Source organism: Lampetra fluviatilis, chromosome 66, assembly GCF_964198595.1.
Source record: "Lampetra fluviatilis chromosome 66, kcLamFluv1.1, whole genome shotgun sequence".
Classification (NCBI taxonomy): domain Eukaryota; kingdom Metazoa; phylum Chordata; class Hyperoartia; order Petromyzontiformes; family Petromyzontidae; genus Lampetra; species Lampetra fluviatilis.
The window spans coordinates 3,902,425-3,922,286 of NC_136340.1; the positions used below are offsets into that span (position 1 = coordinate 3,902,425).

Consider the following 19,862-nt stretch of genomic DNA (forward strand, 5'->3'; position numbering starts at 1 on the left):
GAGACCCACAGACTCATCACACAGAGACCCACAGACTCATCACACAGAGACCCATAGACTCACCACACAGAGACCCACAGACTCACCACACAGAGACCCACAGACTCATCACACAGAGACCCACAGACTCATCACACAGAGAGCCACAGACTCATCACACAGAGACCCACAGACTCATCACACAGAGACCCACAGACTCATCACACAGAGACCCACAGACTCACCACACAGAGAGCCACAGACTCACCACACAGAGACCCACAGACTCACCACGCAGAGACCCACAGACTCACCACACAGAGACCCACAGACTCACCACGCAGAGACCCACAGACTCACCACGCAGAGACCCACAGACTCACCACACAGAGACCCACAGACTCGCCACACAGAGACCCACAGACTCATCACACAGAGACCCACAGACTCACCACACAGAGACCCACAGACTCACCACGCAGAGACCCACAGACTCACCACGCAGAGACCCACAGACTCATCACACAGAGACCCACAGACTCATCACACAGAGACCCACAGACTCATCACACAGAGACCCACAGACTCACCACGCAGAGACCCACAGACTCATCACACAGAGACCCACAGACTCATCACACAGAGACCCACAGACTCACCACGCAGAGACCCACAGACTCACCACACAGAGACCCACAGACTCGCCACACAGAGACCCACAGACTCACCACACAGAGACCCACAGACTCACCACACAGAGACCCACAGACTCACCACGCAGAGACCCACAGACTCATCACACAGAGACCCACAGACTCACCACACAGAGACCCACAGACTCACCACGCAGAGACCCACAGACTCATCACACAGAGACCCACAGACTCATCACACAGAGACCCACAGACTCACCACGCAGAGACCCACAGACTCATCACACAGAGACCCATAGACTCACCACACAGAGACCCACAGACTCATCACACAGAGACCCACAGACTCATCACACAGAGACCCACAGACTCATCACACAGAGACCCATAGACTCACCACACAGAGACCCACAGACTCATCACACAGAGACCCACAGACTCATCACACAGAGACCCACAGACTCATCACACAGAGACCCACAGACTCATCACACAGAGACCCACAGACTCATCACACAGAGACCCATAGACTCACCACACAGAGACCCACAGACTCACCACACAGAGACCCACAGACTCATCACACAGAGACCACAGACTCATCACACAGAGAGCCACAGACTCATCACACAGAGACCCACAGACTCATCACACAGAGACCCACAGACTCATCACACAGAGACCCACAGACTCACCACACAGAGAGCCATGGGGCCCCCCAGTGATTAACACCTGAACCCTGTGGGAGCCCCCCCCCCCCCCCCCCCCAGTGATTAACACTGAACCCTGTGGGAGCCCCCCAGTGATTAACACTGACCCCTGTGGGAGCCCCCCAGTGATTAACACTGAACCCTGTGGGGAGCCCCCCCCCCCCCCCCCCAGTGATTAACACTGAACCCTGTGGGAGCCCCCCAGTGATTAACACTGACCCCTGTGGGAGCCCCCCAGTGATTAACACTGAACCCTGTGGGAGCCCCCCAGTGATTAACACTGACCCCTGTGGGAGCCCCCCAGTGATTAACACTGACCCCTGTGGGAGCCCCCCAGTGATTAACACTGAACCCTGTGGGAGCCCCCCAGTGATTAACACTGAACCCTGTGGGGGCCCCCCCAGTGATTAACACTGAGGGGGGGGGGGGGGGCCCGTCTGGCTGCGTGCGCTCCAGGCGCTAGCGGCGGCAGCGGCGGGCGCTGTCACCACTCAACGTGAACATCGCAGAATTCTAATTCGGCTAAACGCAGCGCTCGGTCAGACCTCGGTGGGTGGTGGGGGGGGTGGTGGGGGGGTGGTGGTGGGGGGGGGGGTGGTGGTGAGGGGTGGTGGGGGGGGCAGGAACCGCGCACGCGCGCTGTGGGGGGAGTGGTGGTGCAGCGGTTAGCGTCGCACCGCGCTACGAAGCCGGCAGAGGGCCGGCTTCGATTCCCGCTCACGGCCACTGCACCGGCCATGATCTGAACCGGTGGCTGGGCCTTCCTCTAGCTCGACTCGGCCTGAAATGAGCACCTGTGCGAAGTGCGTAGCAAACATCGCCACAGGGGGAGACAAAGGCGGCCGGGCGTGGTGCTGGCCACCCACCCCCTCGTGTGCCGTAGTGGCGGTAGCCTTCACAGGTGCTGCTGCTACTCGCTACTAACAGCACTTGCCCCTGCAGCCTGTTAGAGGCTACACGGGGGATCTTTGTCTGTGTATAGGTGCTGCTACTACTCGCTACTAACAGCACTTGCCCCTGCAGCCTGTTAGAGGCTACACGGGGGATCTTTGTCTGTGTATAGGTGCTGCTGCTACTCGCTACTAACAGCACTTGCCCCTGCAGCCTGTTAGAGGCTACACGGGGGATCTTTGTCTGTGTATAGGTGCTACTACTCGCTACTAACAGCACTTGCCCCTGCAGCCTGCTAGAGGCTACACGGGGGATCTTTGTCTGTGTATAGGTGCTGCTACTACTCGCTAACAGCACTTGCCCCTGCAGCCTGCTAGAGGCTACACGGGGGAGCGGGGACCTCAGCGGTAGCTCTGTGCTAGCCACTTCCGCGGGTTCCGTCCGGTAGCGCAGGCAGGATTGTGCGGTCCAACGCTCTCTCACGAGCGAAGATGAAACAGCTACCGCGCGTCAGGCCCTGTGGAGTCTTCAAGGCGTGGGGGTGGGGGGGGAGGTCTGCCCCCACCGTTGCCCCACCCCCCCGTGCCCCCCCCCCCCCGTGCCCCCCCCCCCCCTCCCCCTCGTGTCTGGCCGCACGACGATGTCGCGGTGACATTAAATGACCTTTTAATTCTCGGGGAAGTTGTCCCGCGATGATTACAAACATCACTTTAATTACCCCCCTCCCCTCCCTCCCCCCCTCCCTCCCCCCCTCCCTCCCCCCCTCCCACCGCTTCTCCCACCGCTTCCTCCTCCCCCACCCCACCACTCCCCCCTACCCCACCACTCCCCTACCCCACCACTCCCCCCTACCCCACCACTCCCCTACCCCACCACTCCCCCCTACCCCACCACTCCCCCACCCCACCACTCCCCCCTACCCCACCACTCCCCCCTACCCCACCACCCCCCCCCCCCACCACTCCCCCACCCCACCACTCCCCCCTACCCCACCACTCCCCCCCACCCCACCACTCCCCCCTACCCCACCACTCCCCCCCACCCCACCACTCCCCCCTACCCCACCACTCCCCCCCACCCCACCACTCCCCCCTACCCCACCACTCCCCCCCCACCCCACCACTCCCCCACCCCACCACTCCCCCCTACCCCACCACTCCCCCCCACCCCACCACTCCCCCCTACCCCACCACTCCCCCCCCACCCCACCACTCCCCCACCCCACCACTCCCCCCCTACCCCACCACTCCCCCCCACCCCACCACTCCCCCCTACCCCACCACTCCCCCCCACCCCACCACTCCCCCCTACCCCACCACTCCCCCCCCCCACCACTCCCCCCACCCCCCACCGCGTACAGAGCCATCGCCGTGCGGCGTCTACCGGCGTCTCTCTTCGCATTTCCCGCGTGGATGCCGCTGCTGTGATGGTGTCAGGAGTGGTGTCACGTGGTGGTGGGGGTGGGGGGGGGTGGGGGGGGTGGTGGTGGTGTTCGAGGTGGTGGTGGTGGTGGTGGTGGTCGCGGTGGTCGTGGTGGTGGTGGTGGTGGTGGTCGCGGCGGTAGTGGCAGTGGCGGTAGTGGCAGTGGCGGTAGTGGCAGTGGCGGTGGTGTCCGCGTGGCATGTGCGTGCGTGGGTGTTTGGCTCTAATTACCTGCGGCCATGAGAAATCAGCCTTGCGAACGTTTCGTGCCAGCCCTTGATGTGCGGGGGAGGGGGGATTGCTTCTGTTCGCCGAATAAAGATCCGACTCGCTGGGGTTCGAAGGGCCGGGTTGTTGGGGGGGGGGGGGTACAGTGGGGGCTGGGTGGGGGCTGGGTGGGTACGGTGGGGAGGGGAGGGGGGATGACAAGCCATGGGGGTAAAGCTTTCGAAGAATGGACAGGGGGCCCGTCGCCCGAAACGTTGGTCCCCGTAGGGGCAACAGCTGTTGCTCGCGGGCACCTACACAAAGACAAATGTACCCCATCTAGCCTGCAACATGCCGTAGGGGCAAGTGCCTTTAATAGCGAATAGCAGCAGCAGCAGCAGCAGCAGCTTGTGAAGGCAGTGGTACAGTGGCGCCTGGCGCATTCCGTTCGGTTCCAGGGACAATTCGTGCGCGCGGGTTTGGGGTTGGCCCCGCACATTGTGCGTGTGCTGGATGCGCCGTGCAGGACAACGCAGTCACTGCCGCAGCGTGTGGTGTTCCCACGTCTCAACAAAGACGCGTGCGGGTCACGTGGACGCGGGCGAGTGATGGGTGCCTCTTTTAAGGGTGTCTGAACATCCAAACGGCCTCGCGTCTTCTTCTTGGTTCTTTCGGTGAAGTCGTCACGTAGAAGGGAAATGATGAAATAATAAAATAAAACATAATGAAATACAATTCTCACGACGTTTCGGCCACAACGCAAGCAGCCGTCCTCAGGTGAAGAACAGGTCTGTCGGAAAGACAGCGTCTGACAGACCTGTTCTGCACCTGAGGACGGCTGCTTGCGTTGTGGCCGAAACGTCGTGAGAATTATTTTATTATGTTGTATTTTTATTATTTTATTACTTCCCTTCTACGTGACTTTACCGAAAGAACCAAGAAGATGAATCCCTGCAGTCACGAAAGCTTTAAATCGAAATTTTATTGTTTAATTTTTATTATTTTATTATTTCCCTTCTACGTGACTTTACCGAAAGAACCAAGAAGATGAATCCCTGCAGTCACGAAAGCTTTAAATCGAAATTTTATTGTTTAATTTTTATTATTTTATTATTTCCCTTCTACGTGACTTTACCGAAAGAACCAAGAAGATGAATCCCTGCAGTCACGAAAGCTTTAAATCGAAATTTTATTGTTTAATTTTTATTATTTTATTATTTCCCTTCTACGTGACTTTACCGAAAGAACCAAGAAGATGAATCCCTGCAGTCATGAAAGCTTTAAATCGAAATTTTATTGTTTAATTTTTATTATTTTATTATTTCCCTTCTACGTGACTTTACCGAAAGAACCAAGAAGATGAATCCCTGCAGTCACGAAAGCTTTAAATCGAAATTTTGCCTCGCGTCTTGTTTTTTCCCGGCAAGGGTGAGAAGCCGATGATAATGATTTTTGTTAATCATCGTTTTGACATCGGCAACAAAGGTCTCGTCGATTGGATCAGCCCGTCATTGGCGCAGCCACTACACGAGATGTTGACTACCTCGCCTGGTACACAGGAAGTCGTGGGTTCGATTCCGACCCTGACGATGCCTGCTGCTGCTGTATATTTGGAGTTTGTCTCTCGCTCTCTCCCCGTGGAGATGTCAACTGTGTAGGTTCAGTGAGGGGGTGGGTGGATGGTTGGGTGGGTGGGTGGATGGGTGAGTGGGTGGGTGGGTGGATGAATGAGTGGGTGGGTGAGTGGGTGGGTGAGTGGGTGGGTGAATGAGTGGGTGAGTGGGTGGGTGAGTGAGTGGGTGGGTGGGTGAGTGGGTGGGTGGGTGAATGAATGAGTGAGTGGGTGAGTGGGTGGGTGAGTGAGTGGGTGGGTGAGGGGTGGGTGAGTGGGTGGGTGAGTGGGTAGGTGGGTGAGTGGGTGGGTGGATGAATGAGTGGGTGGGTGAGTGGGTGAGTGGGTGGGTGAGTGAGTGGGTGGGTGAGTGGGTGGGTGAGTGAGTGAGGGACTCTGGTGCAGGCTGTTCTGTCCACACGGGGCGCTACCAACGTCGCAATTTGCCTATCGCGTTGCCTGTACTCTGGCCTCTTAGCAGTGACTGCGAGGTCATTACTCCAGCAGGTGTGAGTGTGTGTACGTGAGTGTACGTGAGTGTGTGTACGTGAGTGTACGTGAGTGTGTGTACGTGAGTGTACGTGAGTGTGTGTACGTGAGTGTACGTGAGTGTGTGCGTGTGTACGCGAGTGTGTGCGTGTGTACGTGAGTGTGTGTGCGTGTGTACGTGAGTGTGTGCGTGTGTACGTGAGTGTGTGCGTGTGTACGTGAGTGTGTGCGTGTGTACGTGAGTGTGTGCGTGTGTACGTGAGTGTGTGCGTGTGTACGCGAGTGTGTGCGTGTGTACGTGAGTGTGTGTGTGCGTGTGTACGTGAGTGTGTGTACGTGAGTGTGTGTACGTGAGTGTGTACGTGAGTGTGTGTGCATGTATACGTGAGTGTGTGTGCATGTGTACGTGAGTGTGTGCGTGTGTACGTGAGTGTGTGCGTGTGTACGTGAGTGTGTGCGTGTGTACGTGAGTGTGTGCGTGTGTACGTGAGTGTGTGCGTGTGTACGTGAGTGTGTGCGTGTGTACGTGAGTGTGTGCGTGTGTACGTGAGTGTGTGTGCGTGTGTACGTGAGTGTGTGCGTGTGTACGTGAGTGTGTGCGTGTGTACGTGAGTGTGTGCGTGTGTACGTGAGTGTGTGCGTGTGTACGTGAGTGTGTGTGCGTGTGTACGTGAGTGTGTGTGCGTGTGTACGTGTGTGTGTGCGTGTGTACGCGAGTGTGTGCGTGTGTACGTGAGTGTGTGAGTGTGTGCGTGTGTGCGTGTATACGTGAGTGTGTGTGTGTGTACGTGAGTGTGTGCGTGTGTACGTGAGTGTGTGTGTGTGTACGTGAGTGTGTGCGTGTGTACGTGAGTGTGTGTGTGTACGTGAGTGTGTGTGCGTGTATACGTGACTGTGTGTGCGTGTGTACGTGTGTGTGTGCGTGTGTACGTGAGTGTGTGCGTGTGTACGTGAGTGTGTGAGTGTGTGCGTGTGTGCGTGTATACGTGAGTGTGTGTGTGTGTACGTGAGTGTGTGCGTGTGTACGTGAGTGTGCGTGTATACGTGAGTGTGTGCATGTATACGTGAGTGTGTGTGCGTGTGTACGTGTGTGTGTGCGTGTGTACGTGAGTGTGTGCGTGTGTACGTGAGTGTGTGAGTGTGTGCGTGTGTGCGTGTATACGTGAGTGTGTGTGTGTACGTGAGTGTGTGCGTGTGTACGTGAGTGTGTGTGTGTTCGTGAGTGTGTGCGTGTGTACGTGAGTGTGTGTGTGTGTACGTGAGTGTGTGTGCATGTATACGTGAGTGTGTGTGCGTGTGTACGTGTGTGTGTGCGTGTGTACGTGAGTGTGTGCGTGTGTACGTGAGTGTGTGCGTGTGTACGTGAGTGTGTGCGTGTGTGTGTGTGTGTGTACGTGAGTGTGTACGTGTGTGTGTGTGTGTGTACGTCAGTGTGTGTGCATGTATACGTGAGTGTGTGTGCGTGTGTACGTGAGTGTGTGCGTGTGTACGTGAGTGTGTGAGTGTGTGCGTGTGTACGTGAGTGTGTGCGTGTGTACGTGAGTGTGTGCGTGTGTACGTGAGTGTGTGCGTGTGTACGTGAGTGTGTGCGTGTGTACGTGAGTGTGTGCGTGTGTACGTGTGTACGTGAGTGTGTGCGTGTGTACGTGAGTGTGTGCGTGTGTACGTGAGTGTGTGCGTGTGTACGTGTGTGTGTGCGTGTGTACGTGAGTGTTTGCGTGTGTACGTGAGTGTGTGTGCGTGTGTACGTGTGTGTGTGCGTGTGTACGTGAGTGTGTGTGCGTGTATACGTGAGTGTGTGTGCGTGTGTACGTGAGTGTGTGCGTGTGTACGTGAGTGTGTGTGTGTGTACGTGAGTGTGTGCGTGTGTACGTGAGTGTGTGCGTGTGTACGTGAGTGTGTGCGTGTGTACGTGTGTGTGTGCGTGTGTACGTGAGTGTGTGCGTGTGTACGTGTGTGTGTGCGTGTGTACGTGAGTGTGTGAGTGTGTGCGTGTGTGTGTGTACGTGAGTGTGTGTACGTGAGTGTGTACGTGTGTGTGTGTACGTCAGTGTGTGTGCATGTATACATGAGTGTGTGTGCGTGTGTACGTGAGTGTGTGCGTGTGTACGTGAGTGTGTGCGTGTGTACGTGAGTGTGTGTGTGTACGTGAGTGTGTATGTATGTACAAGAGTGTGTGTGTGTACGCGAGTGTGTGTGTGTACATGAGTGTGTGTGTGTACATGAGTGTGTGTGTGTACATGAGTGTGTGTGCCACAGTGCCGGCCTTCAAAGGCGCTCGCTAACAGCACTTGCCCCTACAGTCTGTTACAGGCTACACGGGGAGTCTTTGTCTTTGTGTGTGGATGAGGTTTGTGGTGAGTGGTGGTGCAGTGGTTAGCCGGCTGTGGTTGTGCCACGCTGGTTGTTGTGGTTGTGCCACGCTGATTGTTGTTGTTGTGCCACGCTGGTTGTGGTTGTGCCACACTGATTGTTGTGGTTGTGCCACGCTGATTGTTGTGGTTGTGCCACGCTGATTGTTGTTGTTGTGCCACGCTGGTTGTGGTTGTGCCACACTGATTGTTGTGGTTGTGTCACGCTGGTTGTTGTGGTTGTGCCACGCTGATGGTTGTGGTTGTGCCACGCTGATGGTTGTGGTTGTACCACGCTGGTTGTGGTTGTTGTGCCACGCTGGTTGTGGTTGTTGTGCCACGCTGATTGTGGTTGTGCCACGCTGCTTGTGGTTGTGCCACGCTGATTGTTGTTGTGCCACGCTGATTGTGGTTGTTGTGCCACGCTGGTTGTGGTTGTGCCACGCTGGTTGTGCCACGCTGGTTGTGGTTGTGCCACGCCGGTTGTTGTGGTTGTGCCACGCTGATTGTTGTTGTTGTTGTGGTGGTTGTGTCCGCCTGCAGGGGCCCCTTCAGCGTGGTGCGGCGATGCATCAACCGCGAGACGTCGCAGCAGTTTGCCGTGAAGATCGTGGACGTGGCCAAGTTCACATCCAGCCCGGGCCTCAGCACCGAAGGTGGGGCGGCTGCCGCGGGGGGTGCCCCGAGGCCAGAACGCGCAGCACCAATCACCACCCCCTCGTGGCAGCAGCCTCACGCACACCACTATAACCACCACCACCACTATAACCACCACCACCACTATAACCACCATCACCACCACCACAATAACCACCACAACGACACCACCACCATCATTATAACCACCACCACCACCACCGCTCCCATCACGGCGGTGAGCCCTGCTTGGTTGGCACGGCGACAGCTTCCCGGCGTTGCCATGGCAGCTGCCATCCCCCCCCCCCCCCACTGATACCCCCCTCGCCCCCCCCCTCATGAGACCAGTTTGGTTGACGTGAGCCGTGCGGGAGAAGAAGAGGACTGGAGTGAGTGGTGGACGCAGCAAGGGAGTGACCCCGAGTTGACCTTTGCTGCCCCCCCCGCCCCCTCTCTCCGCCCCCCCCGCCCCCCCTCCCTCTGTCCCTCCCCTCCCTGTGCCCCCCCCCCCCACCTCGCCCCCCAGACCTGAAGCGAGAAGCCAGCATCTGCCACATGCTGAAGCACCCCCACATTGTGGAGCTGCTGGAGACCTACAGCTCCGATGGGATGCTCTACATGGTGTTTCGAGTTGTGAGTTGCACGCACGCACGGGCACGCACGGGTACGCACGCACGCACAGGCACGCACGGGCACGCGGGTACGCACATACACACAAGCACATGCACACACGCACAGGCACGCACGGGCACGCATGCACAGGCACGCACGGCACGCATGCACAGGCACGCACATACACACACGCACATGCACACACGCACAGGCACGCACGGGCACGCATGCACAGGCACGCACGCACAGGCACGCACGGGCACGCATGCACAGGCACGCACATACACACAAGCACAGGCACGCACAGGCACGCACGCACAGGCACGCATGCACAGGCACGCACATGCACACAAGCACAGGCACGCACAGGCACGCACGCACAGGCACGCACGGGCACGCACACAAAGGCGTGCGTGAACGCACAGGCACGCACGCACATGCACGCACATGCACACAAGCACATGCACACACGCACTGGCATGCACGCACGTGTGCTCGCTACAAACCCGGCGACAGTGGCGGTAGCCTTCACAGGTGCTGCTGCTACTCGCTACTAACAGCACTTGCCCCTGCAGCCTGCTAGAGGCTACACGGGGGATCTTTGTCTGTGTCTAGGTGCTGCTGCTACTCGCTACTAACAGCACTTGCCCCTGCAGCCTGCTAGAGGCTACACGGGGGATCTTTGTCTGTGTGTAGGTGCTGCTGCTGCTCGCTACTAACAGCACTTGCCCCTCCAGCCTGTGTGTGTGGGCTACACGGGGGGTCTTTACGTGTGTGTGTGTGTCTGTGTGTGTGTGTGTGTGACTGTGTGTGTGTCTGTGTGTGTGTGTCTGTGTGTGTGTGTGTGTGTCTGTGTGTGTGTGTGTCTGTGTGTGTGTGTGTCTGTGTGTGTGTGTGTGTGACTGTGTGTGTGTCTGTGTGTGTGTGTCTGTGTGTGTGTGTGTGTGTCTGTGTGTGTGTGTGACTGTGTGTGTGTCTGTGTGTGTGTGTCTGTGTGTGTGTGTGTGTGTGTGTCTGTGTGTGTGTGTGTGTCTGTGTGTGTGTGTGTCTGTGTGTGTGTGTGTGTGACTGTGTGTGTGTCTGTGTGTGTGTGACTGTGTGTGTGTGTGTCTGTGTGTGTGTGTGTGTGTGTGTCTGTGTGTGTGTGTGTGTGTGTCTGTGTGTGTGTGTGTGTCTGTGTGTCTGTGTGTGTGTGTGTGACTGTGTGTCTGTGTGTGTGTGACTGTGTGTGTCTGTGTGTGTGTGACTGTGTGTGTGATGTCCCCCCGCGTGTCCCCGCAGCATGGACGGCGCTGACCTGTGCTTCGAGATCGTGAAGCGGGCAGACGCCGGCTTCGTGTACAGTGAGGCCGTGGCCAGGTGGGTGACAGCCCCTCCCCTCCCCCCCGTGACCCCTCCCCCACCCCCCTCCCCCCATACCCCCACCCCCTCCCCCATCACCACCTCCCTCCCCACCACCCCTCCCCCACCCGCCCCCCCCACCCCCCTCCCCCCATACCCCCCCCACCCCCCTCCCCCCCCATCACCACCCCCCATACCCCCCACCCCCCCTCCCCCCCCACCACGCCCCCCCCCCCCACCTCCTCCAGGCTGACCAACTTCCCAAACAGGCCACAGAAGCTCACGACGGAAATCAACGAATCCATCGGTGCGGCGCCGCTGTGCGTGCCGATCCACAGCCGGCGTGGAGCGTGGGGTGGAGGGGGGGGGGTGTAGGGGGGGGTGGGGGGGGTGGGGGGTGGAGGGTGGGGGCTCTGTACCCTCTCCATCGCATTGTGGAGGCAGTTCTACAGGAACTATCACCTCTCTCTCTCTCGCTGTTTGTTTTGACCACGCGCGGTGCTTCAACTCCCCCCCACCCCAACCCTTCTCTGTCCGTCGTTTCGCACCCGCAGCCACTACATGCGCCAGATCCTGGAGGCCCTCCGCTACTGCCACGACAACAACGTCATCCACAGGGACATGAAGGTAAAGGCGCCCCGCGTAGCCTCGCGCCGGAAGGGGGCAAGTGCCGCCGCTCCCCGCGTGAGCGGACGCTCTCGCACGCACAGACAAAGGTCCCCCGTGTAGCCTCGGCAGGCGGTCGGGGCGAGTGCTGTGGCACGGGGGGGGGGGTGGGGGCCAGCGCCACGCCCCCCTCCTCGTTGCTGTTGGTGAATATGTTGAACTTTAGTGTTTGCCAGGAGCAAAGTCTGAACAGAAGAGGGCGCTTTACCCATCTCTGGCGATAAAACTGCAGAGGGGCGTTTGAGGTGTCTGAGATGTTTGAGATGTTCAAACACCAAACAGATTAAACCGCATTAGCCGTACGCACAGTACCTTGTAGTGAACATTCAAACAACACGGCTCTGGTGATAATTAAATAATAATAAAATAATAATAAAATAATAATAAAATGATACTAAAATACTAATAAAATAATAATAAAATAATAATGAGCTAATAATAAAATAATAATAAAATAATTATAAAATACATGATGATGGATCGTCTTCGAAAGAGAGAGCATCCTTCAATGGGGGGGTCTGGTCTCACCACCAGTGTCGGACCAGAAGGCCGGTGCAGGCCAATCAGTTTCCAAGACGCTCCATCATCATAGATTACTATTATTATTATAATGTAATTATGATTTTATTATTATCACCAGAGCCGTGTTGGTTGCGTGTGCACCGCGAGGCACCGTGCGTGTGGTTAATGCGGTAACGTGATTCCTTGCGAGCGGCGTAATCTATTCGGTGTTTGAACATCTCCACCACCACCACGCCGTGTTGCTACAGCCAGGGAGGGCAAGGCCCCATTCCCGTGTGCTGAACTTATTGACGGCACTTGCCCCCCTCCCCCCCTGCCGTGAGTCTGCGTGGGCCAGAGCTCGCAAACGGGTTTTGATTACTTACCCCCCGTACCCGTACCTGGCCGCACCAGGGTCGCAAACGGGTACCCATACCCGTACCCGTACCCGGCCGTACCCGTACCCTACCCGAAATGAGTGACAAACGGTGACTCACCAGTGACTCACGGCCTACCCGTACCTGGCCGCACCAGGGTCGCAAACGGCTACCCGTACCCGGCCGGGTAGCCGGGTATCGCGTAGGGTACGGGTATCGGGTACCCGGTTGCGACCTCTGGCACGTGGGCTACACGGGGGCCGCCCCCCCCCCCCCCCGCCCGCGGTGCCGCCCCGGGTAGGCGCTGCTCCCGGCTCGTGGCGGCTCTTGCCGCGGTGGTGCCGGCGCCGGTGCCGCCAGTGTGCCGAGGCAACGTGTGTGTGTGTGCCGAGGCAACGTGTGTGTGTGTGTGACCAGCCTCACTGCGTGTGTGTGTGTGTGACCAGCCTCACTGCGTGTGTGTGTGTGTGACCAGGCAGCGTGTGTGTGTGTGTGACCAGGCAGCGTGTGTGTGTGTGTGTGACCAGCCTCACTGCGTGTGTGGTGTGTGTGTGTGTGACCAGGCAGCGTGTGTGTGTGTGTGTGACCAGCCTCACTGCGTGTGTGTGTGTGTGACCAGCCTCACTGCGTGTGTGTGTGTGTGACCAGGCAGCGTGTGTGAGTGTGTGTGACCAGCCTCACTGCGTGTGTGTGTGTGACCAGCCTCACTGCGTGTGTGTGTGTGTGACCAGGCAGCGTGTGTGAGTGTGTGTGACCAGCCTCACTGCGTGTGTGTGTGTGTGACCAGGCAGCGTGTGTGTGTGTGTGTGTGACCAGCCTTACTGCGTGTGTGTGTGTGTGACCAGGCAGCGTGTGTGTGTGTGTGTGACCAGCCTCACTGCGTGTGTGTGTGTGTGTGACCAGCCTCACTGCGTGTGTGTGTGTGACCAGCCTCACTGCGTGTGTGTGTGTGTGTGACCAGGCAGCGTGTGTGTGTGTGTGTGACCAGCCTCACTGCGTGTGTGTGTGTGACCAGCCTCACTGCGTGTGTGTGTGTGTGTGACCAGGCAGCGTGTGTGTGTGTGTGTGACCAGCCTCACTGCGTGTGTGTGTGTGACCAGCCTCACTGCGTGTGTGTGTGTGTGTGACCAGGCAGCGTGTGTGTGTGTGCGTGTGTGTGTGTGTGTGACCAGCCTCACTGCGTGTGTGTGTGTGTGACCAGGCAGCGTGTGTGAGTGTGTGACCAGCCTCACTGCGTGTGTGTGTGTGACCAGGCAGCGTGTGTGTGTGTGTGACCAGCCTCACTGCGTGTGTGTGTGTGTGTGTGTGACCAGGCAGCGTGTGTGTGTGTGTGTGACCAGCCTCACTGCGTGTGCGTGTGTGTGACCAGCCTCACTGCGTGTGTGTGTGTGTGACCAGCCTCACTGCGTGTGTGTGTGACCAGGCAGCGTGTGTGTGTGTGTGTGTGTGACCAGGCAGCGTGTGTGTGTGTGACCAGCCTCACTGCGTGTGTGTGTGTGACCAGGCAGCGTGTGTGTGTGTGTGTGTGTGACCAGGCAGCGTGTGTGTGTGTGACCAGCCTCACTGCGTGTGTGTGTGTGCCCAGCCTCACTGCGTGTGTGTGCCGAGGCAGCGTGTGTGTGTGTGTGACCAGGCAGCGTGTGTGTGTGTGTGACCAGGCAGCGTGTGTGTGTGACCAGGCAGCGTGCGTGTGTGTGACCAGCCTCACTGCGTGTGTGTGTGTGTGACCAGGCTGCGTGTGTGTGTGTGACCAGGCAGCGTGTGTGTGTGTGCGTGTGTGTGTGCCCAGCCTCACTGTGTGTGTGTGTGACCAGGCAGCGTGTGTGTGTGTGTGACCAGGCAGCATGTGTGTGTGTGCGTGTGTGTGTGTGCCCAGTCTCACTGCGTGTGTGTGTGACCAGGCAGCGTGTGTGTGTGTGCGTGTGTGTGTGTGTGTGCCCAGCCTCACTGCGTGTGTGTGTGACCAGGCAGCGTGTGTGTGTGTGCCCAGCCTCACTGCGTGTGTGTGTGACCAGGCAGCGTGTGTGTGTGTGTGTGCCCAGCCTCACTGCGTGTGTGTGTGACCAGGCAGCGTGTGTGTGCGTGCGTGTGTGTGTGTGTGTGCGTGTGTGTGTGTGTGCGTGTGTGTGTGCGTGTGTGTGTGTGTGTGCGTGTGTGCCCAGCCTCACTGCGTGTGTGTGTGACCAGGCAGCGTGTGTGTGCGTGCGTGTGTGTGTGTGTGTGCGTGCGTGTGTGTGTGCGTGCGTGCGTGCGTGTGTGTGTGTGCGTGCGTGCGTGTGTGTGTGTGTGTGTGTGTGCGTGTGTGCGTGTGTGTGCCCAGCCTCACTGAGTGTGTGTGTGACCAGGCAGCGTGTGTGTGTGTGCGTGTGCGTGCGTGTGTGTGTGTGTGTGCGTGTGTGTGTGTGCGTGTGTGCGTGTGTGTGTGTGTGTGTGCGTGTGTGTGTGTGTGCGTGTATGCGTGTGTGTGCCCAGCCTCACTGCGTACTGCTCGCCTCCAAGGAGAACTCGGCGCCGGTGAAGCTGGGGGGCTTCGGCGTCGCCATTCAGCTCGGGGAGTCCGGGCTCGTCGCTGGCGGTGGGTGCAGCACAGATACACAGATACACACACACACAGATACACACACAGATACACACACACACAGATACACAGATACACACACAGATACACACACACACAGATACACACACAGATACACAGATACACACACACACAGATACACACACAGATACACACACACACAGATACACACACACACAGATACACACACAGATACACACACACACAGATACACACACACACAGATACACACACACACAGATACACACACAGATACACACACACACAGATACACACACACACAGATACACACACACACAGATACACACACACACAGATACACACACAGATACACACACAGATACACACAGATAGATACAGATACACACATACACACAGATACACACACAGATACACACAGATACACACACAGATACACACAGATACACACACAGATACACACACAGATACACACACAGATACACACACAGATACACACACAGATACACACACAGATACACACACAGATACACACAGATACACACACAGATATACACAGATACACACACAGATATACACAGATACACACACAGATACACACACAGATACACACACAGATACACACACAGATACACACACACATACACACACACATACACACAGATACACACACATACACACACATACACACACATACACACAGATACACAGATACATACAGATACATACAGACACACACAGATACACACACATACACACAGATACATACACATACACAGATACATACAGACACACAGATACACACACATACACACAGATACACAGATACACACACACACACACAGATACACACATACACACATACACACAGATACATACAGACATACAGATAGATACATACACACACAGATACAGATACACACAGATACACACACAGATACATACACACACACAACAACAACAACCGCCATTCGCCACTAAGTGGCGGTGTCGTCACCACGACGCTTGTGCCAGGCCAAGTGCGCCTTGAGGCCACGTGAAGTGTCGAACGCCCGCTGGCAGGAGGTCACGGGGCAGACCCAGCAGGTGCCACGGGTCGACTGACCGAGATGACCGAGATGACTGGCTGATGCACCACCTGTGCCCCCTACTGTGCCAACTTGCTGTGCTTTATCCACCCGGCGCTCCGCTCGTTGTTGTGAGCGTCGCTCCTCCGCCCTCCGTTGTTGTTGGAGGGCGATTGCCTCCAACTGCCCAGTAGCGTCCTTCACGAGCCTCCTCCACTGAGGCCGATCTTGACACCGCTGGTACCAGTCATCGGCAAGTCCACTCAGCTCCACGTCCTCCTGTACCACGTCACTCCATCTCTTCTCTAGCCCGTGCCGCGCCCGTTTAGCCCCCTCGATCCGGCCGAACAAAAGCTGTTTAGGCATGCGGTGGCTGGGCATGCGGGCTACATGACCCAGCCAACGCAGCCTTGCCTGCCGGAGGAGCTCACCAATGGGACTGTGTCCAGATCTTTCAAGGATTTGTGAGCCAGCCTGGTTAAACCCAGGATGGATGGTAGGCAGGCCAGCCTAAATGTTTCTATACATATACATACATACATATACACACATACAGATACATATACACAGATACACTTCATGGTGATGATGGTGATGATGCTGTTGGTGATGACGTTGATGGTGGTGATGGCGGTGATGGCAGTGATGGTGGTGATGATGGTGACGACGATGATGGTGATGGTGGTGGTGATGATGATGATGATGGTGGTGGTGGTGATGGTGGTGGTGATGGTGGTGGTGATGGTGGTGATGATGATGGTGATGGTGGTGATGATGGTGGTGGTGGTGATGATGATGGTGATGATGGTGATGATGGTGATGATGGTGGTGATGATGGTGGTGGTGATGGTGGTGGTGGTGGTGGTGATGGTGGTGGTGATGGTGGTGATGGTGGTGATGATGGTGGTGATGGTGGTGATGATGATGATGGTGGTGATGGTGGTGATGATGGTGGTGGTGGTGATGATGATGATGGTGGTGATGGTGATGATGATGGTGATGGTGGTGATGATGGTGATGATGGTGATGATGATGATGGTGGTGATGGTGATGATGATGGTGGTGATGATGGTGATGATGGTGATGATGATGGTGGTGGTGGTGATGATGATGATGGTGGTGATGATGATGATGATGATGATGGTGGTGATGGTGGTGATGGTGGTGACGGTGGTGATGATGATGATGGTGGTGATGACGGTGGTGATGGTGGTGATGGTGGTGGTGATGTTGGCAGGGCGAGTTGGCACGCCTCACTTCATGGCGCCCGAGGTGGTGAAGAGGGAGCCCTACGGCAAGCCCGTGGACGTGTGGGGCTGCGGGGTGATGATGGTGGTGTTGGTGGTGACGGTGGTGATGGTGGTGATGATGACGGTGGTGATGGTGGTGATGGTGGTGATGATGACGGTGGTGACGGTGGTGATGGTGGTGATGATGACGGTGGTGACGGTGGTGATGGTGGTGATGATGACGGTGGTGATGGTGGTGATGGTGGTGATGATGACGGTGGTGATGGTGGTGATGGTGGTGATGATGACGGTGGTGACGGTGGTGATGGTGGTGATGATGACGGTGGTGACGGTGGTGATGGTGGTGATGATGACGGTGGTGATGGTGGTGATGGTGGTGATGATGACGGTGGTGACGGTGGTGATGGTGGTGATGATGACGGTGGTGACGGTGGTGATGGTGGTGATGATGACGGTGGTGATGGTGGTGGTGACGTTGGCAGGGCGAGTTGGCACGCCTCACTTCATGGCGCCCGAGGTGGTGAAGCGGGAGCCCTACGGCAAGCCCGTGGACGTGTGGGGCTGCGGGGTGATGCTCTTCATCCTGCTCAGCGGGTGCCTCCCCTTCTACGGCACCAAGGAGCGCCTCTTCGAGGCCATCGTCAGGGGCAAGTACAAGGTAAGGTGGCATCATCATCAGCAGCAGTGTCATCATCATCAGCAGTGTCATCATCATCATCATCAGGGGCAAGTACAAGGTAAGGTGGCATCATCATCATCAGCAGCAGCATCATCATCAGGGGCAAGTACAAGGTAAGGTGGCATCATCATCATCAGCAGCAGCAGTGTCATCAGCAGTGTCATCATCATCAGCAGCAGCAGTGTCATCATCATCAGCAGCAGTGTCATCATCAGCAGCAGCAGTATCATCATCATCAGCAGTGTCATCAGCAGTGTCATCATCATCATCAGGGGCAAGTACAAGGTAAGGTGGCATCATCATCATCATCAGCAGTGTCATCATCATCATCAGCAGTATCATCATCATCATCAGCAGTGTCATCATCATCAGCAGTATCATCATCATCATCAGCAGTGTCATCATCATCAGCAGTATCATCATCAGGGGCAAGTACAAGGTAAGGTGGCATCATCATCATCAGCAGTGTCATCATCAGCAGTATCATCATCATCAGCAGTGTCATCATCATCATCATCAGGGGCAAGTACAAGGTAAGGTGGCATCATCATCATCAGCAGTGTCATCATCATCAGTGTCATCATCATCAGCAGTGTCATCATCATCAGCAGTGTCATCATCATCAGTGGCAAGTACAAGGTAAGGTGGCATCATCATCAGCATCGGCAGCAGCAGTGTCATCAGCATCAGCAGTGTCATCATCATCAGCAGTGTCAGCAGCATCATCAGTGACAGCATCATCAGCTGCATCATCATTAGCATCATCATCATCATTTGCAGCATTATCATCATTAGCATCATCATCATTAAAATCATTATCATCATCAGCATTAGCATCATCAGCATCAGCATCATCGTCAGCATTAGCATCATCGTCATCATCTGTGTAGTGAGTCCTATTGAGTCACAGACGTTGTCTTGGGAGCAACACTCTTTATTACTTGACAACACACAACATCACACGCACACACGCACACACACTCCAACTCGCACACGCATACACACTCACTCGCACACACGCACACGCACATACACACACGCACACACGCACACACGCATACACACTCACTCGCACACACGCACACGCACATACACACACGCACACACGCACACACACGCACACACACTCCAACTCGCACACGCATACACACTCACTCGCACACACGCACACGCACATACACACGCACATACGCACACACACACACGCACACGCGCACACGCGCACGCACATCCACACACGCACACACGCACATACACACACACACTCCAACTCGCACACGCATACACACTCACTCGCACACACGCACATACACACACGCACACACGCACACACGCACACATGCGCACACGCGCACGCACACTCGCCCCGGCAGCCCGTTCCAGGCTATGCCGGGGGTCTCGCAGCACTTGCCCCGATATGCCGCCGAAGGCTACCCGGGGCCGCCTTTGTCTTTGTGCGCAGATGAACCCGCGGCAGTGGGACAACATCTCTGAGAGCGCCAAGGACCTGATCCGCAGGATGCTCATGCTGGACCCGGCGGAGCGCATCACCGTCTACGAGGCACTCAACCACCCCTGGCTCAAGGTGCGCGTACTACCACACCCGGCAAGCCTCCACCACCGCCTCCACCACCGCCTCCACCACCACCACCACCACCGCCACCACCACCGCCGCCCCACCGCCACCACTACCGCCACCGCCGTCACCACCGCCACCACCGCCACCACCACCACTACCGCCACCGCCACCACCACCACTACCGCCACCGCCGCCACCACCACCGCCCCACCACCACCACCACCACCGCCCCACCACCACCGCCACCACTACCACCACCACCGCCCCACCGCCACCACTACCG

The 19,862-nt window shown here is 56.8% G+C and overlaps 1 protein-coding gene across 1 annotated transcript in view; it reads left to right on the forward strand.

Moving 5' to 3' along the window:
- The window catches only part of LOC144952175 (peripheral plasma membrane protein CASK-like), a 66,088-nt gene that overhangs the window by 37,844 nt on the left and 8,382 nt on the right, over window positions 1–19,862 (forward strand). The window contains exons 3-10 of the mRNA XM_078882576.1: window positions 8,858–8,970; window positions 9,477–9,691; window positions 9,988–10,001; window positions 10,844–10,921; window positions 11,458–11,530; window positions 14,920–15,022; window positions 17,804–17,979; window positions 19,463–19,612. Of these exons, the coding sequence (XP_078738702.1) occupies window positions 8,858–8,970; window positions 9,477–9,691; window positions 9,988–10,001; window positions 10,844–10,921; window positions 11,458–11,530; window positions 14,920–15,022; window positions 17,804–17,979; window positions 19,463–19,612 (922 nt within the window). The remainder of the gene's footprint in view (window positions 1–8,857; window positions 8,971–9,476; window positions 9,692–9,987; window positions 10,002–10,843; window positions 10,922–11,457; window positions 11,531–14,919; window positions 15,023–17,803; window positions 17,980–19,462; window positions 19,613–19,862) is intronic.